The 27093-nt window shown below is 40.9% G+C and overlaps 1 protein-coding gene across 3 annotated transcripts in view; it reads left to right on the top strand.

The window, feature by feature from the left end:
* The window catches only part of KAT2B (lysine acetyltransferase 2B), a 115813-nt gene that overhangs the window by 77433 nt on the left and 11287 nt on the right, over positions 1 to 27093 (top strand). For all 3 annotated transcript variants that reach the window (XR_011647838.1, XM_058290690.1, XM_058290689.1), the window contains exons 12-13: positions 17366 to 17476; positions 20292 to 20435. Coding sequence is in view for 2 of the 3 variants with exons in the window: in XM_058290690.1 (XP_058146673.1) it covers positions 17366 to 17476; positions 20292 to 20435 (255 nt within the window). In the remaining variant the exon portion in view is untranslated. The remainder of the gene's footprint in view (positions 1 to 17365; positions 17477 to 20291; positions 20436 to 27093) is intronic.

Here is a 27093-nt window from a genome sequence, read left to right as displayed (position 1 = left end):
ATCCCTGCTTTCAATTTTTTTGTGTCTATACCTAAAGTGAGATTATCGGGTCATATGGTAATTCGTACTGGACTTTCCGAGGAACCACCAAACCTTTCACGGTGCTTGCACCATGTTCCCACCAGCAGTGACTGAGTGTTCTATTTCTCCACATTCTCTCCAACACTTGAAGATGTGACCCTACATTTGGTTCTAGGAGTCTTATTTTTCTGGCACTTATATTTAGGCCTTTTAATCTACGTTGAGTTTATTCCTGTACATGGTTTGAGGTACAGATATATATTCATCATTTTGCAAGTAGAGATCCAGTTCGCCCAGCACCATTTGTTGAAGAGACTGTTATTTCTCAGTTGGGTGGTCTTCGCCCTCTTGTGAAAAATCAGGTGGCCATAAATATTGGGGCTGATTTCTGAATTCTGAATTCAATTTCATTGGTCTATATACCTATCCTTGTGCTCATACCATGCTGTTTTGACCACTGTAGCTTTGTCATATGTTTTAAGAACGGGAAGTGTGAGTCCTCCAACTTCGTTCTTCTTTTTCAAGATGACTGTATCTATTTGGGGCCCTTTACTCCTCCATAAAAATAAGATGATTGGTTTATCCATTTCTGCCAAGTGGGTTCTTAGAAATTTGATTGGAATTACATTGAATCTGTAAATTACTTTTGGTAGAATTGATACCTTAACAATATTTAGTCTTCCAATCCATGAACACAGAATATTCTTTAGTTTTTGTAGGTCTTTGGGTAGAATTGACATCTTAACAATATCTTGATTTTCAGTTCATGAGCATAGAATGTCATTCCATTTATATAGATCTTTGATTTCTTTTAGCAAAGTTTTATAGTTTTCCAAATAGAAGTTCTTTATATCCTTGGATAAGTTTATTCCTAGATATTTGATTCTTTTAGTTAGTTGCTGTTGTAAATGGAATTCTTTCCTTGATTTGCTCCTCAGATTGCTCATTACTAGTATGTAGAAACACTACTGATTTTTGCATGTTTATTTTGTGCTCCACCACTTTGCTGAATTTGTTAGCAATGTTAGCTTTGTTGTAGATTTTTGGGGACTTTCTATATATATAGGATCGTGTCATCTGCAAAGAGTGCAAGTTTTACTTCTCCCTTTACAGTTTGGATTTCTTTTCTTTTCTTTTTTTTTTTTCTTTCTCATTTTAAATTTTCTTTTTTTTTTTTTCTCATTTTAAATTTTTTTAAAAATATTTATTTATTATTATTATTTTAAATTACATTAAAAAATATATATGAGGTCCCATTCAACCCCACCGCCCCTGCCCCCCACTCCCCCCACAGCAACACTCTCTCCCATCATCGTGATACATCCATTGCACCTGGTAAGTTCATCTCTGAGCATCACTGCACCCCATAGTCAATGGTCCACATCATAGCCCAGACTCTCTCACGTTCCATCCAGTGGGCCCTGGGGGGATCTACAGTGTCCCGTAATTGTCCGTGAAGCACTATCCAGGACAACTCCACGTCCCGAAAATGCCTCCACATCTCATCTCTTCCTCCCAGTTCCCCACACCCAGCAGCCCCCATGGCTACCGTTCCCACACCCATTCCACATTTTCTCTGTGGACATTGGATTGGTTGTGTCCATTGCACACCTATGTCAAGTGAGGGCTTAGATTCCACATGGGTACTGGATGCACTCTTCCCGCTTCTAGTTGTAGACACTCTAGGCTCCATGTTGTGGTGGTTGACCTTCTTCAACTCCATGTTAGCTGAGTGGAGTAAGTCCAATAAGTCAAAGTGTAGGAGCTGAAGTCTGTTGAGGCTCTGGGCCTGGGTGTCATATTATCAGTAAGGAGATTCAAATCCCCTACATATATCTTAAACCCAGCACCAACTACAATTCCAATAAAGTAGCATGCAAGTCTTGTGAAAAGAGATCCCCTCTGAGTCCATTTCCATCACACAGAAACACCAGCTCCAAAGAAGGGCCATCTGTCATGGCAGTGAACCCCTTCTGCCATGACCATAGAACCCGTGGGTCTCTTTATCCCTCAAAAGAACCAATACCTGGGGTTGTATCTACCTTATCTGTCTCTTAGACTCTGTTCAGTTGTACATAGGGGTATTCCTTCTGACAACCTCCAGACTCTTTTTTAGAGACTCACAGCCTTATAATCTCATTTCTCCTTTCCATTTCCCCCTTACATTAGGTGAAACCGCTTCCCGAAGTCATGTTATTATATGTAGACAGGTATATTCTGCTGTTCCGCATTGAATCTTTAATTCAAGGTCATTTTCTAGTTGCTTCTTCAGCTGGTATGTGGTAGTGATCCCTCGGTGCCAGGGAGGCTCATCCCCGGGTGTCGTGTCCCACGCTGGGGGGAATGCATCACATCTACACGCTGAGTTTGGCTGTGAGAGTGGCCACATTTGAGTAACATGAAGGCTGTCAGGAGGAAACCCCCAGGCACAATGCTACTCTAGGCCTTGTTCTTATTGCAGGTGCATAGGCTCAAAAGTGTAGCCATTAGTATCAAGAGCCCACTGTTGGGCCCTCCTTCCTTCCTGGTTCTTGCCGTTGCACCTGGAGGATTGCCGCTGCTCTCCCAGGGCCCACAACAGTGACCCCCCGGCCAGGAGCCCAGTACCCCCCCAGCTGTTGTTTTTAATTGTTTCCACTATGAGTATATATAGACATTACCATATACCCTGGGCATATGCCCTGTATAACTCCCTGTCAACCATATATATCCTGTCAATAACATCCCATATCAGTATTCCTCCGCTGCCATTGTTGAACCACTCTGTGATCCAAAACTTCCCGTAAAGTGAATCCCAACATAATGTCAGCTTCAGAAGAGTCTTAGATCACCAAAATTCATATATACAATATACAGTATTTCCCCAGATCCACCATAAAACCTTTTCCCTTCCACAGCAATAATCTTTTAACTTATTCATATCATATTTCCTGAAACTGATGTACAGATTCCGAAACTATAGTTTTCAAACAAGGTAACATTTGTGCTTACTATGTGGTCCATACTTTAGGTTGTACAGTTTTCTAAATTTTTTAGTTATCCTATGTTTTGTCTTATGGTTTTCATTATTAGTCTGTCGTCCTCTATATGTTTTTGGTGTAATATTAGCTGTTTTATATTCATCCTCGTGTACTCTCACATAACTCCTCTTTTGCCCCCTTATTTACCTTTGTTCCATCCATTGCACGTCCATTTTCCCCTCCCCTTAGGGCCCACAACGCCTGCCAATCTAATACCCTGGGAGCCGTCCTTTCTCACGAGAGATACAGTTCTCTCTATTCGACGGCATTAGTCTTCCCCAGGATATGGGTCCACCCCACCCAATGGTAGAACCCACCTTGGCAAAATGAGCCTTCAGCTATTCCCTCCGGAGTCCGTCCCGCATCAGACCATACCCCCTGAGCGTCCTAACCAGGTAACCCTCCTACTTATACTTTGATACGTTTTACTCAACATTTAGTTCTCAATGAACTTCTGGCACTCTCCCATGTTTGTATGTTGCCCCTCCCTCCCACCTATTTCTTGGACCATATTACCCCTCTTCCCATCCCCAGCCCCCCTCAAACCCAGAAAACCCCACCCGAAGGTAACCCCTTGCCCCCATTTTGTCCCTTCATTCTTACCCCCAGCTCATCACAGATTCCACCCCTACAGACATTAACTCACATCCTTCCTCCAACCCCCGATTTCCAGTAAGCCACTTTTCCAGACTCTAGCTCTCTGAGGCAGTTAACTTATTTCATATCATTGAGGTCATATAGTATTTGTCCTTCAATGCCTGGGTTGCTTCACTCAACATAAGATTCTCAAGGTTCATCCATGTTATCACGTGCGATTGTAGTGTATTGGTTCTTACAGCTGAGTAGTATTCCATTGTGTGTATATACCACATTTTATTGATCCACTCATCTGTTGATGGACTTTTGGATTGATTCCAACTTTTGGCGATGGTGAACAATGCTGCTGTGAACATTGGTGTACATATATCGGTTTGTGTCCTTGTTTTCATATCTGATGGGTATATACCCAGCAGTGGTATTGCTGGGTCATATGGCAAATCTATGGATAATTTTTTGAGAAACTGCCAAACTGTCCTCCAGAATGGTTGGATCCTTCTGCATTCCCACCAGCAATGGATGAGTGTTCCCCTTTCTTCACATCCTCTCCAGCATTTGTATTCTACTGTTTTTTTCATGGCTGCCAATCTTATGGGAGTAAGATGGTATCTCATTGTAGTTTTGATTTGCATTTCCCTGATAGCTAGGGATTTGGAGCATTTTTTCATGTGCTTTTTAGCCATTTGTATTTCTTCTTTGGAGAAGTGTCTGTTTAAATCTTTTTCCCATTTTTTAAATGGGTTGTTTATCTTTTTGTTTTCGAGGTCTATGAGTTCTTTATATATGCAAGTTATAAGTCTCTTATCAGATATATGGTTGCCAAATATTTTCTCCCATTGTGTGGGTTCCCTTTTTACTTTCTTGACAAACTCCTTTGAGGTGCAGAAGGCTTTAATTTTGAGGTAGTCCCATTTATCTATTTGTTCTTTTGCTGCTCGTGCTTTTGGTGTGATATTCATGAAGCCATTTCCTATTACAAGGTCCTGTAGATGTTTCCCTACGCTGCTTTCTAAGGTCTTTATGGTCTTGGCTCTTATATTTAGGTCTTTGATCCATCTTGAGTTGATCTTTGTATAAGGTGTGAGATGGTAATCCTCTTTCATTCTTCTACATATAGCTATCCAGTTCTCCAGGCACCATTTGTTGAATAGGCCATTCTCTCCCAGTTGTGAGGGTTTGGTGGCTTTATCGAATATTATATGGCTGTATACATTAGGTTCTATATCTGAACTTTCAATTCGATTCCATTGGTCTGTGTGTCTCTCCTTATGCCAGTACCATGCTGTTTTCACTACTGTAGCTTTGTAGTATGTTTTGAAGTCAGGAAGTGTGATTCCTCCTATTTCGTTTTTCTTTTTCAATATGTCTTTGGCTATTCGGGGCCTCTTTTTATTCCAAATAAATTTCGTAGTTAGTTTTTCTAGTTCCTTAAAGAAGGCTGTGTTGATTTTTATTGGGATTGCATTGAATATGTAGATCAGTTTTGGTAGGATAGACATCTTAATAATATTCAGTCTTCCTATCCATGAACAGGGAATATTCTTCCATTTATTTAGGTCTTCTTTGATTTCCTTGAACAATCTTGTATAGTTCTCGATGTATAAGTTTTTTACCTCTTTAGTTAAATTTATTCCTAAGTATTTGATTTTTTTATTTACTATTGTGAATGGTATTTGTTTCTTGATTTCCTCCTGATCTTGCTCATTATTGGTGTATAGAAATGCTACTGATTTTTGCGCATTGATCTTATAACCTGCGACTTTGCTAAACTCATTTATGAGTTCTAGGAGCTTTTTTGTAGATCTCTCAGGGTTTTCTATATATAGGATCATGTCATCTGCAAATAATGAAATTTTGACTTCTTCCCTTCCAATTTGAATGCCTTTTATATCTGGTTCTTGTCTCAGTGCTCGAGCCAGTACTTCCAAGACAATGTTAAATAGGAGCGGAGACAATGGGCATCCTTGTCTTGTTCCTGATTTTAGAGGGAAGGATTTTAGGATTTCGCCATTGTAAACAATGTTGGCTTTAGGTTTTTCATATATACTCTTTATCATGTTCAAAAAGTTTCCTTGTATTCCGATCTTTTGGAGTGTTTTTATCAGGAAGGGGTGCTGTATTTTGTCAAATGCCTTTTCTGCATCTATAGATATAATCATGTGGTTTTTTTCTCTCAATCTGTTTATATGGTGTATTACATTGATTGATTTTCTTATGTTGAACCATCCTTGCATACCTGGAATAAATCCCACTTGGTCATGGTGTATAATTCGTTTAATTTGTTGTTGAATACGATTAGCAAGTATTTTGTTAAGTATTTTTGCGTCTAGGTTCATTAGAGAAATTGGTCTGTAATTTTCCTTTCTTGTGGTGTCTTTGTTTGGCTTTGGTACTAGGGTAATGTTGGCATCATAGAAGGAATTAGGCAGTGTTCCTTCTGTTTCGATTTTTTGGAATAGTTTCAACAGGATTGGTGTTAGTTCTTTCTGGAATGTTTTATAGAATTCACCTGTGAATCCGTCTGGCCCTGGGCTCTTCTTAGTTGGGAGATTTTTAATGACTGATTCTATCTCTTTGCTTGTGATTGGTTTGTTAAGATCATCAATTTCTTCTTTCGTCAGTATGGGCTGCTTATGTATTTCTAGGAATTTGTCCATTTCCTCTAAATTGTCATTTTTGTTGGAATATAGTTTTTCAAAGTATCCTCTTATGATAGTCTTTATTTCTGTGGGGTCAGTGGTGATATCACCTTTCTCATTTCTTATTTTGTGTATTTGCATCTTTTCTCTTTTTTTCTTTGTTAGTCTCGCTAAAGGTTTGTCAATTTTGTTGATCTTCTCAAAAAACCAGCTCTTGGTCTTGTTTATTTTTTCAAGTGCTTTCTTATTTTCTATTTCATTTAGTTCTGCTCTTATCTTTGTTATTTCCTTCCTTCTTCTTCCTGTTGGGTTACTTTGTTGTTGTTTTTCTAATTCCTTCAAATGTGCAGTTAATTCTTCAATTTCTGCTCTTTCTTCTTTTTTGATATATGAATTTATGGCTATAAATTTCCCTCTCAGTACCGCTTTTGCTGCATCCCATAAATTTTGGTATGTTGTGTTATCATTATCATTTGTTTCAAGGTAGTCATTGATTTCTTTTGAGATTTCCTCTTTGACCCACTGTTTTTCTAAGAGTGTGCTGTTTAATTTCCAAATTGTCGTGTGAAGTCTGGGTCTCTGTCCCTTGCAAATTTCCAGCTTCACTCCACTGTGGTCAGAGATATTGTTTTGTATGATTTTGATCTTTCTGAATTCACTAAGCCTTTCTTTGTGGCCTAGCATATGGTCAATCTTGGAGAATGTTCCATGTGCGCTTGAGAAAAATGTATATCCTGCTGTGTTTGGGTGTAATGATCTATATATGTCTATTAGATCCAGCTCTTCTAATATACTGTTCAAATGTTTTGTTTCTTTAGTGATTCTCTTTTGAGATGTTCTGTCCAGAGTTGATAGTGGTGTATTAAAATCCCCCACTATAATTGTATATGCATCTATTCTTTCACTTAGTTTTTCCAGCGTTTGCCTCACATATTTAGAGGCGCCCTTGTTAGGAGCATAAATATTTATGATTGTTCGATCTTCTTGACAAATTGTCCCTTTCACTAAAATATAGTATCCTTCTTTGTCTCTCACAATTGTTTCGCATTTAAAGTCTATTTTGTCTGATATTAATATAGCTACTCCTGCCTTTTTTTGGTTGTTGTTTGCTTGTATGATTGTTTTCCAGCCATTCACTTTCAACCTCCATGAGTCTCTGGGTCTAAGATGTGTCTCTTGTAGGCAGCATATAGATGGGTCGTATTTCCTTATCCAGTGTCCCAGTCTGAATCTTTTCATAGGTGAGTTTAATCCATTGACATTCAGTGTTATTACGTTTAGAGAGTTATTTATGGTAGCCATATTTTGGTTGGATTTGTGTTTGTTATATTTTGTTTGTATTATTTTATTTTCCCCTTCTATTTTTGTCTTTCTTGTTGCTTTTACACTCTCCTCCATCTCTGACTGTCCTGTTTTTTCCTTTCTTCCTGCAGAATTCCCTTAAGAATTTCTTGAAGGGGAGGTTTCTTGTTGATATACTCTTTCAGTTTCTGTTTATCTGTGAATATTTTGAACTCTCCATCATTTTTGAATGCTAGTTTAGTTGGATAGAGTATTCTTGGTTGGAAATTTTTTTCCTTTAGTACCTTGACTATATCATACCACTGCCTTCTTGCCTCCATCGTTTCAGATGAGAAATCAGCACTTAATCTTATGGAGTTTCCCTTGTATGTGATGGTTTTCTTTTCTTTTGCTGCTTTTAGAATTTTTTTCTTTGTCTTGAGCATTGGATAATTTGACAAGTATATGTCTTGGGGTGGGCCTGTTGGGGTTTATGACCAGTGGAGTGCGCTGTGCTTCTTGGATATGTACATCTGTCTCTTTCAGTAGATTTGGGAAGTTTTCATTCATTATTTCCTGCAACACTCCTTCTGACCCCTTTCCCTTCTCTTCTCCTTCTGGAATGCCTATAATACGTATGTTTGAGCGTTTTGCGTTATCATTCAGGTCCCTAAGTCCTATCTGGATTTTTTCTACCTTTTTATTGACCACTTCTACTATCTGTTTGATTTCCAATGCACTGTCTTCCACATCACTAATTCTCTGCTCTGCCTCTTCTAGTCTGCTGATATTTGCTGCAAGTGTATTTTTGATTTCTTGAATTGTGGTGTTCATTTCCATCATATCTGTTATTTTTTTGCGCATGTCTGCAATTTCCCCTCCAAGTGTTGTCTTCACGCTGTTAACCTCTTTCATTACTTCATCAAATTTGTTGGTGATAAATGTTCTGAGATCTTTCATTGCTTGTGCGAAGTCCTGCCCCCCTTCCTGATTTTCACTTTGTTGATTGGATTCAGCCATGTTTTCCTGATTACTGGTTTGGTTTGTAGATTTTTGTTGCTGTCTTGTCAACATTTTTTCTTGACGGGTTTAATCAGTTCCTTAGCTTCTTTGTCTAGTCTTGGAGATTAATTAGCTGTTGTTTTTGCGTAAGTGTTATATCTTCTCTTTGTCACTTTGTTCTTATTCCAATTTCTTATTGCTAGTTAAGCTCACTTTAAAGGAAAGTATTAGTGCTGGGGAAAGTCAATTGTGTAAGGAAGGAAAAAGTGTGAAGTAGTATTGGTGATATATGTTTACAAAGCAACAATATGAGTTCTGGGAGGATGGAGGTTAGATCATGTAAATTGTGTAGAGTTATAGTAGTAGGAAAGTACCTATAATGAGGTAGACGACTGAATATGGGAGGAATGTGGTACGTACTAAGAGGCTATTGTTTTCGTGAGAGAGGGAAAGAGAAAAGAAAGGTAATAGTTTCAGGGACGAATACCAGATGGAAAACTAAACAAAGGTATTAGAAATTAAGAGTTAGACATTTTGTGGATCAAAGAAAGGGAGATGGAATATAGGAGAGATAGCAGATGGTGGAGGATATCAGGTTGTAGGGGAAAGGGGATAGTGTAGATAGGCTAAATCTATTCACAGAGAAATGAGGCAGTGGAGGGTGAGGAAACCCAGCAAATGTGAGGTATTTCCTGTAGGACCTATTGTATTGTTAAGGTAAAATAGTATAAGAAGAATATTGGGGACAAGAAAGAGAGGATTGAAAAAAAAAAAAGAACAACAAGAACAACAACAACAACAAAAAATAAAAAATTAAAAATTAAAAAAAAAAACCAAAAACAGAAACCCCGCCGCCAGGCTCGGCTGGGCTCAGCTGGGCTCCGGTCCCCTGCCCGCCGCCCGCCGTGGCTCAGCTGGGCTCGGCTGGGCTCGGCTTTCCCGCCCGCCGCCCGGCGCGACGCAGCGCGGCTCGGCTCTCCCGCTCGCCGCCCGGTGTGGCGTGGCTGGGCTCGGCCGAGCTCAGCCGGGTTCCGCCCCTCCGCCCGCCGCAGCTCAGCCGGGCTCAGCCGGACTCGGCTACCCTGGCCACCGCCCGCCGGGGCTCGGTGCTAGCTGCCTCGGCTCCACCTACCCAAGGAGGGAATCCTCCACACGTAGCTGGGATCTCCGTGTATATTTCACAGATGGATCCTCTCTGTTACCTTCCCTCCAAATCGATGTCCAGACACCTCCGGACCAGGAAAAATCCCGAAACAGCCCGTCCCAAAGAATCTCCGACGCCTCCCAGCCGATTCCCCCCAGGAGCTAGTAACCGGGAAGTTCACTCAGCCGCCATCTTGCCTCCCCCTCCTGAAAAGTCCCAATTTATATCTTATAGACCAGTCCTTTCCGTTACCTTCCCACCAAATCGATGTCCAGACACTTCCTGCCCTGAAAAAATCCTGAAAAAGCCTGGTCCCGGAGAACCTCCAGCGGTGCCCAGCTGCCTCTTCCCAGGAGAGATGGCAAGGCAAGCTCACTCAGCCAGCATCTTGCTGGAAGTCTGGATTTCTTTTCTTTTTCTCTTCTAACTGTTCTGGCTAGAACTTCTACTATAATGTTGAGTAACAGTAGTGACAGTGGGCATCCTTTCCTTATTCCAGATCTTAGGGGGGAAACTTTAATTCTTGCACTACCGAGTATGTTGTTAGCTGTGGGTTTTTCATATTTGCTCTTTATCATGTTGGAGAAGTTTCCTCTATTCCTATTTTTCTGAGTGTTTTTTAACAAGAAAAGATACTGGATTTTGTCAAGTGCCCTTTCTACGTCAATTGTGAGGACCTTGTTGGGTTTTCCCCTTCATTTTGTTAATGTGGTATATTATATTAATTGCTTTTCTTATGTTGAACCACCCCTGCATTCTTGGGATGGAACCCACTTGATCATGGAGAATAATTCTTTTGATGTTCTGTTGGTGCCAGTATTTGTGTGTGGATTTTTGCATCTATAGTCATAAGAGAAATTGATTTGTTATTTTCTTGTAGTAGCTTTATCTGGCTTTGGTATAGGGGTGATGTTGGCCTCATATTGGGTTGTATTGAGTTGGGTAGTATTCCCCGCCTGTCCAGTTTTTTTGGAAGCGTTTGAGCGAGGTGGGTACTAATTATTCTTGAAACGTTGGTAGAATTCCCCTGTGAAGCCATCTGGTCCTGGGCTTTTCTTTTTTGGGAGGTTTTTGATAACTAGTTCCATCTCTTTACTTTTAATTGGTCTGTTGATGTTTTCCTGTATCTTCTAGAGTCAGTGTAGGATATTTGTGTGTTTCTAGGAATTTATTCCATTTCCTCTAGGTTGTCTAATTTGTTGGCATATAGTTGTTCATATTATCCTCTTCTTTTTATTTCTGTGGGGTCAAGAGTACTGTCTCTCTCTCATTTCTTTTCTTTTTTTTGCCTTTTAAAAATATTAGTTTATTAATTTTAAAACACATCTCTTTAAATTACAAATTAAATAAATATCCATTAATTAGCAATATTGCTTTTTTTCCTTAATCACATTTCATGAAATAATTGTATTCAAAGTTTTCCCCTCTCATTTCTGATTCTATTTGTGTCTTCTCTTTTTCTTTGTCAGTCCAGCTAAGGGTTTGTCCATTTTATCAATCTCTTTGAAGAACCAACTTTTGTTGTTTTGGGTTTTTTTTTTAATTTTAATTTTTTCTTTTGTTTTTTAATTCTCGGTTTCATTTATTTCTGCTCTAATCTTTGATATTCTTTCCTTTTGCTTGCTTTGGTTTAGTTTGCTATTCTTTTTAGTTTTCCAGGTATGGTTTTATCTCTTTTTAAATGTAAGTTAATATAGCTTTTGATATGTTATACTGTCTTTTTCATTCATCTCAAGAGATTTACTGATTTCCCTTGTAATTTCTTCTATGATCCCAGGATTATTTGAGTGTGTTATTTAACTTCCATGTATTTGAGGATTTTCCTGTTCTCTCCCTACTGTTCTTTTCCAGCTTCATTCTGTTATGGTCAGAGAAGATGCTTTACGTAATTTCAATCTTTTTAACTTTGAGACTTGTTCTGTGGCACAACATATTGTCTCTCTTGGAGAAGAATCCATGTACACTTGAGAAGAATATATAGACCACTGTTTTGAGGTGTAGTGGGCTGTGTATGTCCGTTAGGTCTAGTTCCCTTGTCATATTTTTCAAGTTCTCTGTTTACTTATTGATCTTCTGTCTAGATATTCAATCTATTGGTAAGAGTGATGTATTGAGGTCTCCAACTATTATTATAGAGATGTCTATTTATCCCTTTAGTTTTGCCAGTTTGCCTCATGTATTTTGGGGTAGTATGGTTAGATGCATAAATATTTATGACTGCTATTTCTTCTTGGTGGATTGGCCCCTTTATTTATATATACTGTCCTTCTTTGTCTCTTGTAACCACTTTTGACTTAAAGTCTGTTTGTCTGATATTAGTATTAGCTTCTCCAGCTCTTTTTTTTTTTGCTTACTGTTTACATGGAATATCTTTTTCCAACCTTTCATTTTCAACCTATTTAGTTGGATCATGCTTTTAAATCCATTCTGCCCAATCTGTGTCTTTTCCTTGAGTTGTTTAATCCATTATATGGCACAATTTTTTTTTTTAAGATTTATTTTATTTGTTTCTCTCCCCTTCCCCCCCCCCACCCCCCTATTGTCTGCTCTCTGTATCCATTTGCTTTGTGTTCTTCTACGTCTGCTTGCATTATCCGGCAGCGCTGGGAAATTGCATCTCCTTTTTTTGTTGTTGTGTCATCTTGCTGCGTCAGCTCTCCGTATGTGCTTTTCTCACGCGGTATGGTCTCCTTGCGGGACACACTCCTTGCACGTGGGGCATGCCTACATGGGGGTGCCCCTGCGTGGCACGGCACTCCTTGCACACATCAGCACTGCATGTGGACCAGCTCACCACACGGGCCAGGAGGCCCTGGGAATAGAATCCTGGACCCTCCATATGGTAGAGGGATGTTCTATCAGTTGAGCCACGTCTGCTTCTCAGTACAATTTTCAAGATTACACTTTTTGTACAATTGTTTCACCTCTAGGAGACAACCTTCTTTTTTCTCCTTTTTCTCTGAGAATCTTGAACTTTCGGCTTGATTTTGTGCACAATGTTCTCCCCAGCACCTAGGATTTATTTAAATTCTCCCCATCACCCAGTGTCCCCTTTTCCTTACACTTTCAGTTCTGGGACCTGCCCTGTTTTACAATAGTTCGATGTCTTTCCTCCCCTCCTTTTTTTTTTTTTTTTCTTTTTCTTGCGAGGCTTTTCTGTCTCTGGTTCCCTGTAAGGGGATCTCCTCCTGGGGATCCAGATGGGGTCAATTGAGAAAGTCAGTGTGGCGTTTAGGTGGTCCAGCCAACAGTAACTGGATTGCGTGTGTGCTGCTCTTGCTAAAAGTTTTGACGTGGTTTCCCCTCCACCCCCCACCATGCCTTTTGCATGCAAGATGCCTCTGTGCCTTGTGTTATGCCCCTGGTCTCTGCAGACATGTGTCCTGTTGCCTGGAGACGCATGGACTTGGAACCTGCTACTGCGAGGGACTCTACAGTTTGCATCCGTGCCAGGAGGGGCGTGGGGCTGTGCTGCCTCTGTAGGATTCCCAAGCTGCCTGGGGCTGAGTGAGAGGGAGGAGTCCAGACTGGTGAGAGCAGGACAGAAATTTTCTACCCAATCGTGGAGGTTACTTTTCTTTTCCTTCAAGTCAGCATTTGTGGAGTCATTCTCCAATCTCGTCTTCCCCCGGAGTTCTAATCAAGAGGGATTTGTCCTTTTATTTGTCGATTCTGCGTGGAGGCTTCTCCAGGGGATGTCTTACGGTGCTACGTTGAGGATGTCAGAATTGAAATCTTAACAATATCTGGTTTTCCAATCCATGAACATGGAATGCCTTCCCATTTATTTAAGTCTTATTTGATTTCTTTGAGACATTTTTTTAATTTTCTGTGCTTTACGACCTTGGTTAGATTTATTCCTAGATATTTGTTTGTTTTAGTTGCTATTATAAATGGATTTTTTTTCCTTGATTTCTTCTTCCAGTTGTTCATTTCTAGTGTACAGAAACATTACTGATTTTTGAATGTCGGTCCTATACTCCTCCACTTTGCTGGATTTGTTTATCTGCTCTCAGAGCTTCTGGATTTTTTCAGGTTTTTCTGTATATAGGATCATGTCATCTGCAAATAGGGAAACTTTTCCTTATACTTTTCCTATTTGGGTGCCTTGTTTTCTTTTTCTTGCCTAATTGCTCTGGCTAGAAATTCTAGTACAATGGTGAATAACAGCGGTAACAGTGGGCACCGTTGCCTTATTCCTGACTGAAAGGGAAATCCTTTAGTGTTTCTCAGTTAAGTATGATGTTAGATGTGGGTTTTTCATATATGCCCTCTATCATGTTGAAGTTTCCTTCTATTTCTACTTTTTAAAGTGTTTTTGTTTTTGCTTTTAATCAAGAAGGAGGGTGCTGAAATTTTTTCAAATTCATTTTCTGTATCAATTGAGATGATCGTGTGGTTTCCCCCCTTTATTTTGTTAATATGAAGTATTCCATTAATTGATTTTCTTATTTTGAACCACCCTTGCATTCCTTGGACAAATCCCACTTTTATCATGGTGCATAATTCTTTTAATGTTGGATTCAGTTTGTTAGGATGTTAAGGATTGTTGGATCTATATTCATACAAGAGTTCTGTAATTTTCTTTTCTTGTAGTATCTGTATCTGGCTTTGGTGTGCTAGTGATGTTGGTTTCACAGAGGTAATTAGGGAACGTTCCCTCCTGTTCAGTTTTTTTTTTAAAGTATGGGCAGGATTGGCATCCATTCTTTTTGGAATGTTTGGTAAAAACAAAACAAAACAAAACCTGTTAAGACACCTGATCCTAGGTTTTCCTTTTGGGAGATTTTTGCTTACTGATTCTATTTCTTTACTAGTTACTGGTTTGTTGAGCTCTATCATATTTGTTTGTTTTTTCCTCTTTGTATTTTATTTTTTGAAAACGAAATTTTTTATTGTCTTTTTTTTTTTTTTTAAGATATATAGACCACACAAAATGTTACATTAAAAAATATGAGGTTCCCCTATACAACACTCCCCCAGCTCCTCCCACATCAACAACCTCTTTCATTATTGTGGCACATTCATCGCATTTGATGAATACATTTTGGAGCACTGCTGCACCACATGGATAATAGTTTACATTGTAGTTTACACTCTCCCCCAGTCCATTCAGTGGGTTATGGCAGGATACATAATGTCCTGAGATCTATTTATTCTTGAGTCAGTGTAGGCAGTTTGCATGTTGCTAAGAATTTTCCATTTCATCTAGGTTATCTAATTTGTTGCCATATAATTGTATCTTTTCATAGGCCTTTTTGTTTCTGTGGGATTGGTAATAATGTCCACCCTTTCATTTCTGATTTTAGTTCTTTGCATCCTCTCTCTTTTTTGTCAGTCCAGATAAAGGTTTATTTTATTGATCTTTTCATAGAACCAACTGTTGGATTTCTTGATTCTCACTGTAGAAAAATAGATATTTCATTAATCTCCACTCCAGTGTTTCTTATTGCATTCCTTCTACTCACTTTAGGTTTAGTTTTCTCTTCTTTTTCTAGATATTCCAGTTTTGAAATTATGTCTCTGATTTGAAATCTTTCTTCCTTTTTTAAAAGAGCTATAAATTTCCCACTCAGCACTACCTTTACTGCATGTGGTAAGTTTTGGTATTTTGTATTTTCAATTTCCTACCTCAGTATATTTCCTAATTTCACTTAAGATATCCTCTTTAACCCACTGGCTGTTTAAAAATTCATTTTCTGATTTCCACATATTTGTGAATTTTCCATTTCTCCCTTTGTTACTGATTTTTAGCGTTATTCCATTGTGGTCAGAGAAGATACATTATATGATTTCAACATTTTTTAATCTACTGCATCTTGTTTTATGACCTAAAATAAGGAGAAATATGACATAAAATACAGAGAAATATCCATGTGCACTCCAGAAGAATGAGTATATTCTGTTGTTGTTTGATGAAATGTTTTGTATGTAATTGTTAGGTGGGCTGGGGTAGAGTATTGTTCAAAGCTTCTTTTTCTTATTGATCTTCTGCCTAGATGTTCTATCGGTTTTTTAAAGTGATGTATTAAAGCCTGCTACTATTAAAGTAGAACTCTTTCTCCCTTCAAATCTATCAGTACTTGCTTCATATATTCTGGCACTCTGCTATTAGATGCATGTATATTTATAATTATTACATTTTCTTGATGAATTATCAGTATATAATGACCATCTTTGTCCCTTCTAACAGTTCTTGGCTTAACATCTGTTTTATCTGATGTAACTATATCTATCCCAACTCTCTCACCATGACTTGAATGGTGTTTTATTTTAACCTCCTTATGTCTGAATTTAAGGCGATGTATTTTATACTCACAGTACATTTCAATTTGGACTAGCCACATTTCTAGTGATCTGTTGCGGCATGTTGCCTAGTGGTTACTATGATGAACAGCACATTTTGCTGTCCTCTCCTTAAGTAGAGAAATACTTCATTCATCTTCATTCAAACTCAACCTGTTGGTACTGTGATACAGTTGCAAAAACTAATACGTCCCTGTGTTGCCTCAATAGAAGAATAACTTCCAGAATCTGGAGATGGTGAAACTATTTTCCTCTTCACCGGAGAGACCAACCCCTGATTATTATCATGCTTGGTCAGGGATCCATGTGTTGGAAGGGCATTGATATGCCGGAGAAATCCCTGAAAAAAGTGATGAGGTTGAGAAGGGCTCTTCAGACTTTGCCACATGAGTAATGATCAAAGCCTCAGTGATGCTTGCCTTGGGACGTAGAGGCAGAGATAGGCCTGAGTATGGACAAGGGTTTGAAGAGCTGATAAAAGCAGAGATGAGTCTATGTTATGCTCGAAGTAGACCTGAGGTCAGTAAGTAGACCTTATTACTTGGAAGTCAGCTCTTTGGTGAACATTAGGAAGAACTTCCCAACTGTCATATTGCCTGGAAAATGGATTGGTCTATCTCAGGACTCAGTGAACACCCTTCACTGGAGGTGTCCTAGCAGCTTACCTTTCCAGACATTTGGTGAGAAACTTCTAGTCTTACATGGGATATGGAGTTGGTTCAAATGACTTCCAGAGCTCCTTCTGCCTGCGAGGTAGTGTGAACACATACGTGGTCTTTAGAAAAGGGCTACCAAATTCCAGGATATTTTTGTGAAGATATTTGGGGCTGGATGCTTACTTTTACTTGTACCTCTTTTTATGAGTTCTGAGAAGATCACCTTAAACTTAACCAATTTGTCTCTAAGCTTTGTCCCTCACCGAAAAAGCTGGTACTTGGCTTTTTTTTTTTTTTTCACATTTTAATCACTAATTTATTCAACATTGCCCATTGTCTTGATTTCCTTTTGTCTCAGGCTGACTCAAGAGATTCTGTGCTTGTAGACATTGCTTGGAAGGTCCGATAAGACCGAGCTGAAAATCCCATGTGTGTGATGAAACAATTCTTTAGAAGGTTCTCTTAATCTGTGATATACAGCAAACACTTGGATTTGTTAGTATTCTAGTAAAGATTTACGGTTTTCATTACACAACTCCTTTCATCTAAGTTTCTCAAATCCTCTAAAGATAAGCAGGTATACATCATCAACATTTACTCCAAAGTCTTTTTGTATTAATATTCATTTCCTGGCAAATTTGTAGGAATTTCTCTTCTCCAGGAGCTAATATGTTTTTGTGTGTACCAACCTCCATGCAGGGCTATGGAACACACCTGATGAATCACTTGAAAGAATATCATATAAAACATGATATCCTGAACTTCCTCACATATGCAGATGAATATGCAATTGGATACTTCAAGAAACAGGTCGGTTTTCCACTGTTGTATTGTTCCTCTTCCTATACGCCTTCTTTATTATGTACTTCTAAAGACTTGGACAGTTGTTTTTTTTTTTTAAGTATACTTTTTAATTTTTTAAAAAGATATTTAAATTATGTAAATGTTGCATTAAAAATATAGGGGATCCCCGTATGCTCCCTCCCAAGCCCTCCCCCATTTTTCCACATTGACATTGTTGTTCGTTGGTGTGGTACATTTGCCACCATTGATGAACACATTTTGGAGCATTGCCACACAGCAGGGATTATAGTTTACATCGTAGTTGACACTCTCTCCCACTCCATTCTGTAGGTTATGGCAGAATGTCTAATGGCCTTTATCTGTCATTGCAGTGTCATTCAGGACAATTCCCAAGGCCCAAAATGCCCGCATATTACACCTATTTTTTTTCCCCTCTCCCTCCCCTCAGAACCTCCAGTGGCCACTGCTTCCACATCAGTGATAAAATTTCTTCCATCACTAAAATCACAATAAGTCTATAGGAGAATAACAGCAAGTCTAGTTTAGTCCATAGTTCATTCCCCAATCCTGAAGACTCTGGGATGGTGATGCCCACTCCACCTCTAATTGAGAGGCAGCTTAGATCCCCTGGGGCAGATGGATGGGACTACCTTGCTTGCAGTTGCAGACTCTCTGTTCCTTGGGATGGTTGTGTCCATCCTCATTTCCTTGTTAGTTGTCCTGGGTGAGTTCAATGAACTGGAAAGTTCTGTTGAGATTCAGGGCCCAACTGGCACATGGACAGCCCAAAGATTTAAGTCTCTTGGACATATACCTATCAACTCTAGTACTAACTATATGTTCAAATAGAAGGGGCAGAAGAGCCATGTGTGGGGAAACCACACTTGAGTCCAACTCTGTCACACTGGGAGCATAAGTTCCCAAGCAGGGCCACTGGCAGGGCACCAAACTCCTGAGCGCTCTGCCTGCCTACAGTGTCTGGAAGTTTCCAGAGCCCTCAGGAGTAAATAATGAGGCAATATTTACTTTGCAAAGGACTAGAACAATTTCCATTCTCACTAGCAGTACACAAGGGGGCTCAACACAGGAGCTGATAATTGAAAAATTTATTTTTGTTCTTCTGTAATAAATTGTGTATGTATGCATTTATTTGATCATTGTGAGGTTTGGCCTCTTATATTTCTTTTTGTTTGTTTGAATTACCAATTCATGGTATTTTGCCTCTTTTTCTCTTAAAATATATTTTTTGCACTGTTTGATGAGAACTCTTTGTATCAAAGTATATTAACCTTTGACTTTATAGTATTTTTTATTCCTGTTAACCAATTGTTTCCACATTTCTATTATGGATTTTTAAAATCTACAGAGTTTTAAAGATTTTATTTATAAAAACTATTAGCTCTCTTTTTATTTAAGTCCTTATAGAAGACTAGAAAGCTTTACTTGCTGTGATATAAGATAGGTAGTCTCCTATTTATTTTCTTCTCATTCTTTGGAATGTGTTTGTGTCTTTTTTCTTTGTTTGTGTCTTTATATAATAAAAACTCATTTGGCAGAACTCATTGGGGTTGCTTTATTGGGGGCATGAGTCAGCTTTCCTAGGCTGTAAGTGTGTTTCCAAGGATGGGATTTCAGCCTGGCTTCTTAAATGACTTGTTCTGTAGCCCAGCCCTCTTGGAGCCTGATGACAATAATTGGCAAATAAGTTTTTGCTGTGAGGTAAGGTAGGAAACCATTCGTGAGAGTTCTGAACTCCAAGCACTTTCCAAGCACTGGAATAGACAGCTTAAAGGAAATTACATTCATATTTATAATTTTAGATGCATATATACACCGTGTCATTCTGTTATTGTAGCTCAAAGTATGTATATAAATATATTGCGAAGCATTAATGTCACTGAAACAACCACACATTGTGACTGTCTCACTTTTTGCCCATAAAGGAGGGATTTTATTTCCTCAACCTCAGAATTCGAATTGCTATACTTTTAAACTAGCTTTTCTTTCGGAATCTAGATTAATATTCGTGATTGATTTGTTGAGAATCTGGAGACCCTCTCCCCACTTTGGGGGAAATTTGCAATAGTCATATTTATTATGCAATTCAGTGCAAAATTTTTAAAGATTTATTTTGTCTCCCCTTCCCCCCTCCCCCCATTGTCTGCTCTCTGTGTCCACACCCTGTATTCACTTGTACCTTCGGTGGCACTGGAAAACTGTGTCTCTTTTTGTTGCATCATCTTGCTGCGTCAGCTCTCTCTGTGTTCACCACCACTCCTGGGTGGGCTGCATTGCTGTTGTTTTTTTCACACGGAGGTGCTCTAATTGCAGGGAGCACACCTTGCACATGGGGCAGCCCCACGCGGGGGCACCCTGCTTGGCAAGTCACTCCTTGCATTGGCAGCTCTGCACGTGGGCCAGCTCCACACGGGTCAGGAGGCCCTGGGGATCGAACCCTGGACCTCCCATGTGGTAGGCGAGCACTCTGTCAGTTGAGCTATGTCCGCTTCCCCAGAGCAAAAGTAAACCTTATTTTTACCTAAGTGCCCTTTCTGTTTAAGGTGTTTTAATATTATTTGTTTTTACTAGGGTTTCGGCTTTTTTTTTTTTTTATGTTGTCATGCTGCTTCTTTACGTAGTTTGATTTCCAATTTTTATTTAGCTTCATGGGCGGTTTTCAAGCTGATCCTCTGCCAGAATAATTCTCTGAGAACTTGAAAGAAGCGTGTGTTGGTGCCAGGCACAGGACCTGGCACAGAGTGGGCACTCAAGGGAAATTGGTTGCACAGTGTCCACGTGAATGAATTTGTTTGATTTGCAGGGTTTCTCCAAAGAAATTAAAATACCGAAAACCAAATACGTTGGCTACATCAAGGATTATGAAGGAGCCACTTTAATGGGGTGTGAATTAAATCCACGGATTCCATACACGGAATTCTCTGTTATCATTAAGAAGCAGAAGGAGGTAAGCAGAAAACCGACTCCTGTTTTCTCCATGGGCCAGTCATGGTGGGGTGGGGCTAAGAGTCTGCTGGACCTCGTTTCTCAGTTTGCTGTCGTTCCTCTAGATTTTTTTTTTTGAGAGTATCCTTAATTTGGATCACCAGCCAATACTTGTTAAATGGTAACATACTTTTACCTTACTTTGAAGGCATTTTACATTATGACTGAAGCATCTTTATCAATCCTTTTTTTTTTTTCATTAAAAGAATATATATATTTTATATTTTTCATTACAGAAGTTGTGAACTTATCAAACAATCCTGCACATGTGTAGAATTCCCATACAGCACCCCTTCACCAACACACCACGCCATTGTGGAGCATTTGTTGTTACAGATTATGAGATAATATCATCAGACAGTTACCACTAACTATGGTTAACATTTGGCATATTTTTTTCCTACCCCCCTGTTATTAACACAGTATATTAACACAGTATGGCTTTGGCATTGATGCACAAATATTACGGTCTTGCTGTTAACGATAGTCCATAGGTGATGTGCATTGTATTTCCCCCCCATGCTTCTCCACATTCCCACCACCCTGCAATAGTCAGGTACATTTATTCTTGTTCACAGAAAGACATTCTTGCATTTGTAGTATTAACCGCAATTCTCATCCACCTCTGGATTTCTGTTCTGGAGTCCCTAGGTTATTTGCTAGTGTCCTGACGCCCCCTCTCAGCCGCAATCCCATTTATAAATGAGCTGCTACTTCCTATAATGTGTGACCATCAGCTCTATCCATTTCCACATTTTTACCTTCAAGTTAATTAAAACTTATACATGTTTAAGCATCAGTATTCCTTCACAGCCCTCCTCTAATCTCCTAATAGCCTATACTCTAGGTTTTAACTTCATGTGTTTATTCTTAGTATTTATTTATTTTAAGATTTATTTTTTATTTATTTCTCTCCCCTCCTCTCCCCCCAGTTGTCTGCTGTCTGTGTCCATTCGCTGTGTGTTCTTCTGTGTCCTCTTGGATTCTTGTCAGCAGCACTGGGAATCTATGTCTCTTTTTGTGCGTCAGCTCTCCGTGTGTACATGCGCTTATTTTGCGCGGGGTGGCTATCCTTATTGGGCGCACTCCTTGCGCAGGGGGCTCCCCTATGCGGCAGACACCCCTGCATGGCAGGGCACTCCTTGCGCACATCAGCACTGCACATGGGCCAGCTCACCACATGGGGCAGGAGGCCTGGGTTTGAACCCTGGGCCTCCCATGTGGTAGGTGGACACTCTATCAGTTGAGCCAAATCCACTTCCCTATTCTTCATATTTAGTTCATATTAGTGAGACCGTGCAACATTTGTCCTTGTGTCTGGCTTACTTTGCTTAGTATAATGTCTTCAAGATTCGTCCATGTTATATATGTCCCAATTTCATTTCTTCTTCCTGCAGCGTAGTATTCCGTTGTGTATATATACCACATTTTGTTTACCCATTCATTGGTTGATAGACACTTGGGTTGTTTCCATCTTTTGGTAATTGTGAATAATGCCACTGTGAACATTGGTGTGCAGATATCTGTTTGTGTCACAGTTTTCAGTTCTTCTGGATATATTCCTAGCAGAGGAATTGCTGGATCATGCCAGTTCTGTATTTACCTCTCTGAGGAACTGCCAAACTGTCTTCCATAGATTCTGCATCATTTTACACTCCCACCAACAGTGAAGGAGGGTTCCTATTTCTCCACATCCTCTCCAGCACTTAACCGTATTCTTTTCTTTTTTTTTAAACGCTCTTCTATACAGTGTGAGATAATATCGCAGTGCCGTTTTGATTTGCATTTCCCTAATAGCTAGTGATGCTGAATATTTTTTCATGTGCTTTTTGGCCGCTTATGTTTCCTATTTTGAGAAATGTCTCTTTATGTCTTTTGCCCAGTTTTGAATTGGATTGCTTGCTCTTTTATGGTTGAGTTGTATGATCTCTTTCTATAGAAGGGAAATCAAACCTTTAACGGGTATACGGTTTCCAAATATTTTTTCCCATTGAGTGGGCTGCCTTTTACTTTCGTAATGAAGTCCTTTGAATCACAAAAGTATTTAAGTTTGAGGAGGCCCCATTATACATGTTTTCTTTCATTGCTTGTGCTTTCTGTATAAAGTTTAAGAAGGCATCACCTACCACCAGGTCTTGAATTGTTTTTTTTACTTTTCCTTCTAGGACTCTGTGGTTCTAGTTTTTATGTTTAGGTCTTTGATCCCCAATCTTAATTTTACGTGTATGTTTACCTCAGGGTGTGTCAGTCGCCTTGTACATGGCAAGTTCTGAAGGCTTATACGTCCAGGTGTTGAGTGAGTCATTATCCTTTATTGGGTGGAGGCGTCTTTTGTGCAGCATATGCACTAAAAGAGGACTAATAGAACCTGGTCCGGGCAGAATGGCTCCTCCAAAGAAGGGCAGGGAGGAAGAGGGCTGCCCTCGTGGAGTGGTGGTCAGGGGGTACTCTGTCAGCATTCACAAGCGCATCCACGGAGTGGGCTTCCAGAGGCCTCCCCCTCGGGCACTCGAAGAGACAAGGGTATTTTCCACGAAGGAGATGCACAGTGACACCAGGCTGAACAAAGCTGCGTGGGCCAAAGGAAGAAGGACTGTCCCATAGCCTCTCCACGTGCGGTTGTCCAGAACACATAATGAGGTGGAAGCTCACCAGACAAGCCATGTACGTTGGTTACCTCCGCAATCGTCACTACTTCTAAAAATTCTACAGCTGTTCAGTGTGGGTGAAAATTAACAGCTGACCATCAAATGAAATCGTGAAATAAATGCACAAAAAATTAGAAACGATAAGGGGAAAGGCTAGTAGATTTGACAAGAAAATATTTTACATTTCTCTAAGACAGAATTAAAACAGTAGCCATAAAAAAGAATATTGTTGGGGAGTACACAAGGCCATTTATTCAACAAATGAACTTTGTTAAGCCCAAGATCACCCCCCCACACACAACTCCCTCCCCCAAACTCCCCCATCCATTGGATTCAAGAACTGGGAGCCTGCAGCTGTGTCACCCCATGTCAGTTCCACTTTATAGTTCTGTTGTTCATTTTTGTGCACTTTTCTTTATGGAATAGACCTAAAGAACACATCTGTCTTAAAACCATCATTGTTTTCTGGTGTCTCCTAATTTCCCTTAATCCCAGTTTTTTGTTATCCAGCAGATATTACCGGCTCCTTACGCAGGACCTACATGTCGTAGCTACTTTAAGTACTTTATTTTTAATATTAATAATATTTATTTCTCTCCCCTTCCCCCACCCCCCTTGTCTGCTCTCTGTGTCCACCTGCTGTGTGTTCGCTGAGTCCACTTGCAATCTTGTCATGTGGCACTGGGAATCTGTGTCTCTTTGTTGCGTCATCTTGTTGTGCCAGCTCTCTGTGTGTGCGATGCCACTCCTGGGCAGGCCGCGCTTTCTTTTGCGCTGGGCATCTCTCCTTACAGGGCACACTCCTTGTGCACGGGGCTCCCCTACGCAGGGAACACCCCTGCGTGGCACGGCACTCCCCGCGTGCATCAGCACTGCGCATGGGCCAGCTCCGTGCGGGTCAAGGAGGCCCTGGGGATCGAACCCTGGACCTCCCATGTGGTCAGCGGGTGCTCTATCAATGGAGCCACAACCGCTTCCCTACTTTAAGTACTTTAATTTTACTTGGAAAGTGCCCCCAACTTGTTCTTGTGTTCCCCGTCCGAGCGTGCACAAAACAGCTTTTTATTTTTCATTAAAAATAAAAACGAGTTCCGTTGCTTCTTGGTCAAGGTGTCAGCTTGAGAGAAAACTCCGAGCGGTGCCTTCCGACAGGTGACAGAGGCCTGGGGGCTCCTTGTCCCTGAGAGCTGGTGCCTGGCCTCCCTGGGCTGGGCGAGCGGGTCTGAGTCGAGCAGCGCGTGGGTCTGCAGTAGAGACTGCAGGCGCTCGAGCCATCGCCACGCTGCAGGCAGCTCCGCCTTCAGTCCTCCCTGCAGCGCCAGGTCATCGCCACCACAGGAGCCGAGAGTGGGCGACCCCGGCAGGGTCTACAGATTCACGTCTTCCACGATCCGCCAGCCCTTCCTCCGTAAAGGAGAGGGCCCTCGGGACCAGAGCTGTTGTATTTTACTTTAGTTTATTTTTTAATGAGCATTTTTTTATTGTACATTTTTGAAGATACATAGATCACAAAAAATGTTACATTAAAAAATATGAGGTTCCCGCATACCCCATTCCCCATACCCCCACTCCTCCCACCTTAACAACCTCCTTCATCCGTGTGGCACATTCACTTCATTTGGTAAATACATTTTGGAGCACTGCTGCACCACATGGATTATAGTTTATATTATAGTTCACACTCTCCCCCGGTCCATTCGGTGGGTTATGGCAGGATGTAGAATGTCCAGCATCTGTCCCTGCCATTTACCAGAGCTGTTGTAGATGGCATACAAAGCAGTCAGCTTTTTAGAAGACAGTTCTCCCTTCCCCTTCCTCTTTTTTTCCCTCCAAAGATTTGTTTGTGCCCTCTCCCCCATTGTTTGCACTTGTCTGCTCTCTGTCCATTCACTGTCTGCGCTCTGTGTCTGCTCGTCTTCTGTTCAGAGGCACCAGGAACTGAACCCAGGACCTCCCACGTGGGAGAGAGGCTTTCAAATTGCCTGGGCCACCTCTGCTCCCTGCTTTGTTGTGTCTGTCATTGTGTTTCCTCTCTGGGTCTCCTTGTTGCATCAGCTCGCTGCACCAGCCTGTTGTGCCAGCTTGCTCTCTTGTTCATCTTCTCCAGGAGGCACCGGAAACCAAACCCGGGACCTCCCATGTGGTAGGTGGAAGCTCAGTTGCTTGAGCCACATCCCCTTCCTCTTTCTCCTCTGCTCTTGGATACTTCCTCCTCTCCTCACCTCCCTCCTTACCTCGACCTTCTTTCATACATGCCGTTGACTGTATGGTAGGTGTTTGGAGACCTTAAGCTTTTTTTTTTTTTCCTAATCTGAAGTTACCATAATAAAATAATATATTTGGAGGAGCAGGTATCACTCAGTGGTTGAGTGCCTGCCTCGCATGTACAAGGTCCTGGGTTCAATCTCCAGTACCTCCTTTAAAATATATATATTTGGATTCACATATATCTTCTACAGAATTTATTTATTTTTTAAAGATTTATTTATTTTTATTTCTCTCCCCTTCCCTGCCCCAAGTTGTTTGTTCTCTGTGTCCATTTGCTATGTGTTCTTCTGTGACTGCTTCTATCCTTACCAGCAGCACTGGGAATCTGTGTTTCTTTTTGTCATCTTGTGTCAGCTCTCCGTGTGTGCGGCGCCATTCCTGGGCAGGCTGCACTTTCTTTCATGCTGAGCGGCTCTCCTTACGGGGCGCGCTCCTTGCGCGTGGGGCTCCCCTACGCGGGGGACACCCCTGCGTGGCAGGGCACTCCTTGCGCGCATCAGCACTGCGCGCCGGCCAGCTCCACATGGTAGGCAGATTCCGTGTGGTAGGCAGATGCCCTAACCACTGGGCCAAGTCCGCTTCCCTTTACAGAACTTTAAAAAGCTTCACAAGTATTGTATATTTCCATGGGAAAGCCTCCTTAAGGAAAGTTGGACTTATGGTGGTAGCAAACGAACAGTATAAATGTATCGAGGACTTTCCCATCATCTGAAAGGAAGAAGAGCAGAATAAGTCGCAGTTGTTATTGGTGAAGATAGAGAGAGAACTAGCACCGTTGGGCCGGTGGACTCGATGGGGAGTTCTGTCGTCCGTTGTGCGTTTTGACGGTGGATGGGTGGGGCCCGGGGGAGACTAGCCTCCTCTGAGATGATTGTGGGGCGATGTGCTTCGACCTGGGCAGCCTGGTGATGGTGTCAGCATGGGCAGAGGTTTAGAGTCCCGCGGAAGTGGATTCTTGGGCCCGTGGGCAAGTGGAGTCGTAGGTCAGTGGTGATGAAAGCCACTGCTTGAGAAGGAGCCTTTGAGGCGAAGAGAGAAATGTGGCAAACCAGTGATATTTTTGTAAGAGGATATGCTTAAGACTTGGCGGCATGTGAAAGATGGGGAGCCCCACTCCCCCCTAAATTTTGTGTTTCGTGAGACTAAATCCTAAGGCAGGAGGGCATTGGACTGAGCAGGAACCAAGAACAGACTTTCAATAGGAAGGTGTTGATTTTAGGTCACGGTGGGGCGGGTAAGTGAAGACATTTTCTAGGGAGGTGAAGATACGAGACTGGAACAGCGGTCAATGATTTCCTTTCTCCAAAGTGATCCTTTGATCCTTTGAGGCATAGAGAGGTTAGAAAATCCCCCATATCCATTAGTAGTCACTTGTCAGCAGTTGATAGTCTTCAAGGCGTGACATGAAGTACGTGGAGGCCACCTGATCAGTCATCACATTTGAGGTAAAGAGAAAAACACACTTTCAGATCGAAGCAGAGTCTTCCCTTTATTTCCTGAGGATGTCCGCCTAATGGATTACCACTGTATTCTTTTTTTTTTTTTTAAAGACTTGGATTTAGGAGCAAAGAAACACCATTCGGGAAACGGACTTTGGCCCAGTGGTTAGGGCGTCCGTCTACCATATGGGAGGTCCGCGGTTCAAACCCCGGGCCTCCTTGACCCGTGTGGAGCTGGCCATGCGCAGCGCTGATGCGCGCAAGG

The sequence above is a fragment of the Dasypus novemcinctus genome, chromosome 31, assembly GCF_030445035.2.
Source record: "Dasypus novemcinctus isolate mDasNov1 chromosome 31, mDasNov1.1.hap2, whole genome shotgun sequence".
NCBI classification, from domain to species: Eukaryota; Metazoa; Chordata; class Mammalia; order Cingulata; family Dasypodidae; genus Dasypus; species Dasypus novemcinctus.
Note: the sequence above shows the minus strand (reverse complement) of the source record. Positions and strands in the feature narration are given on the sequence as shown.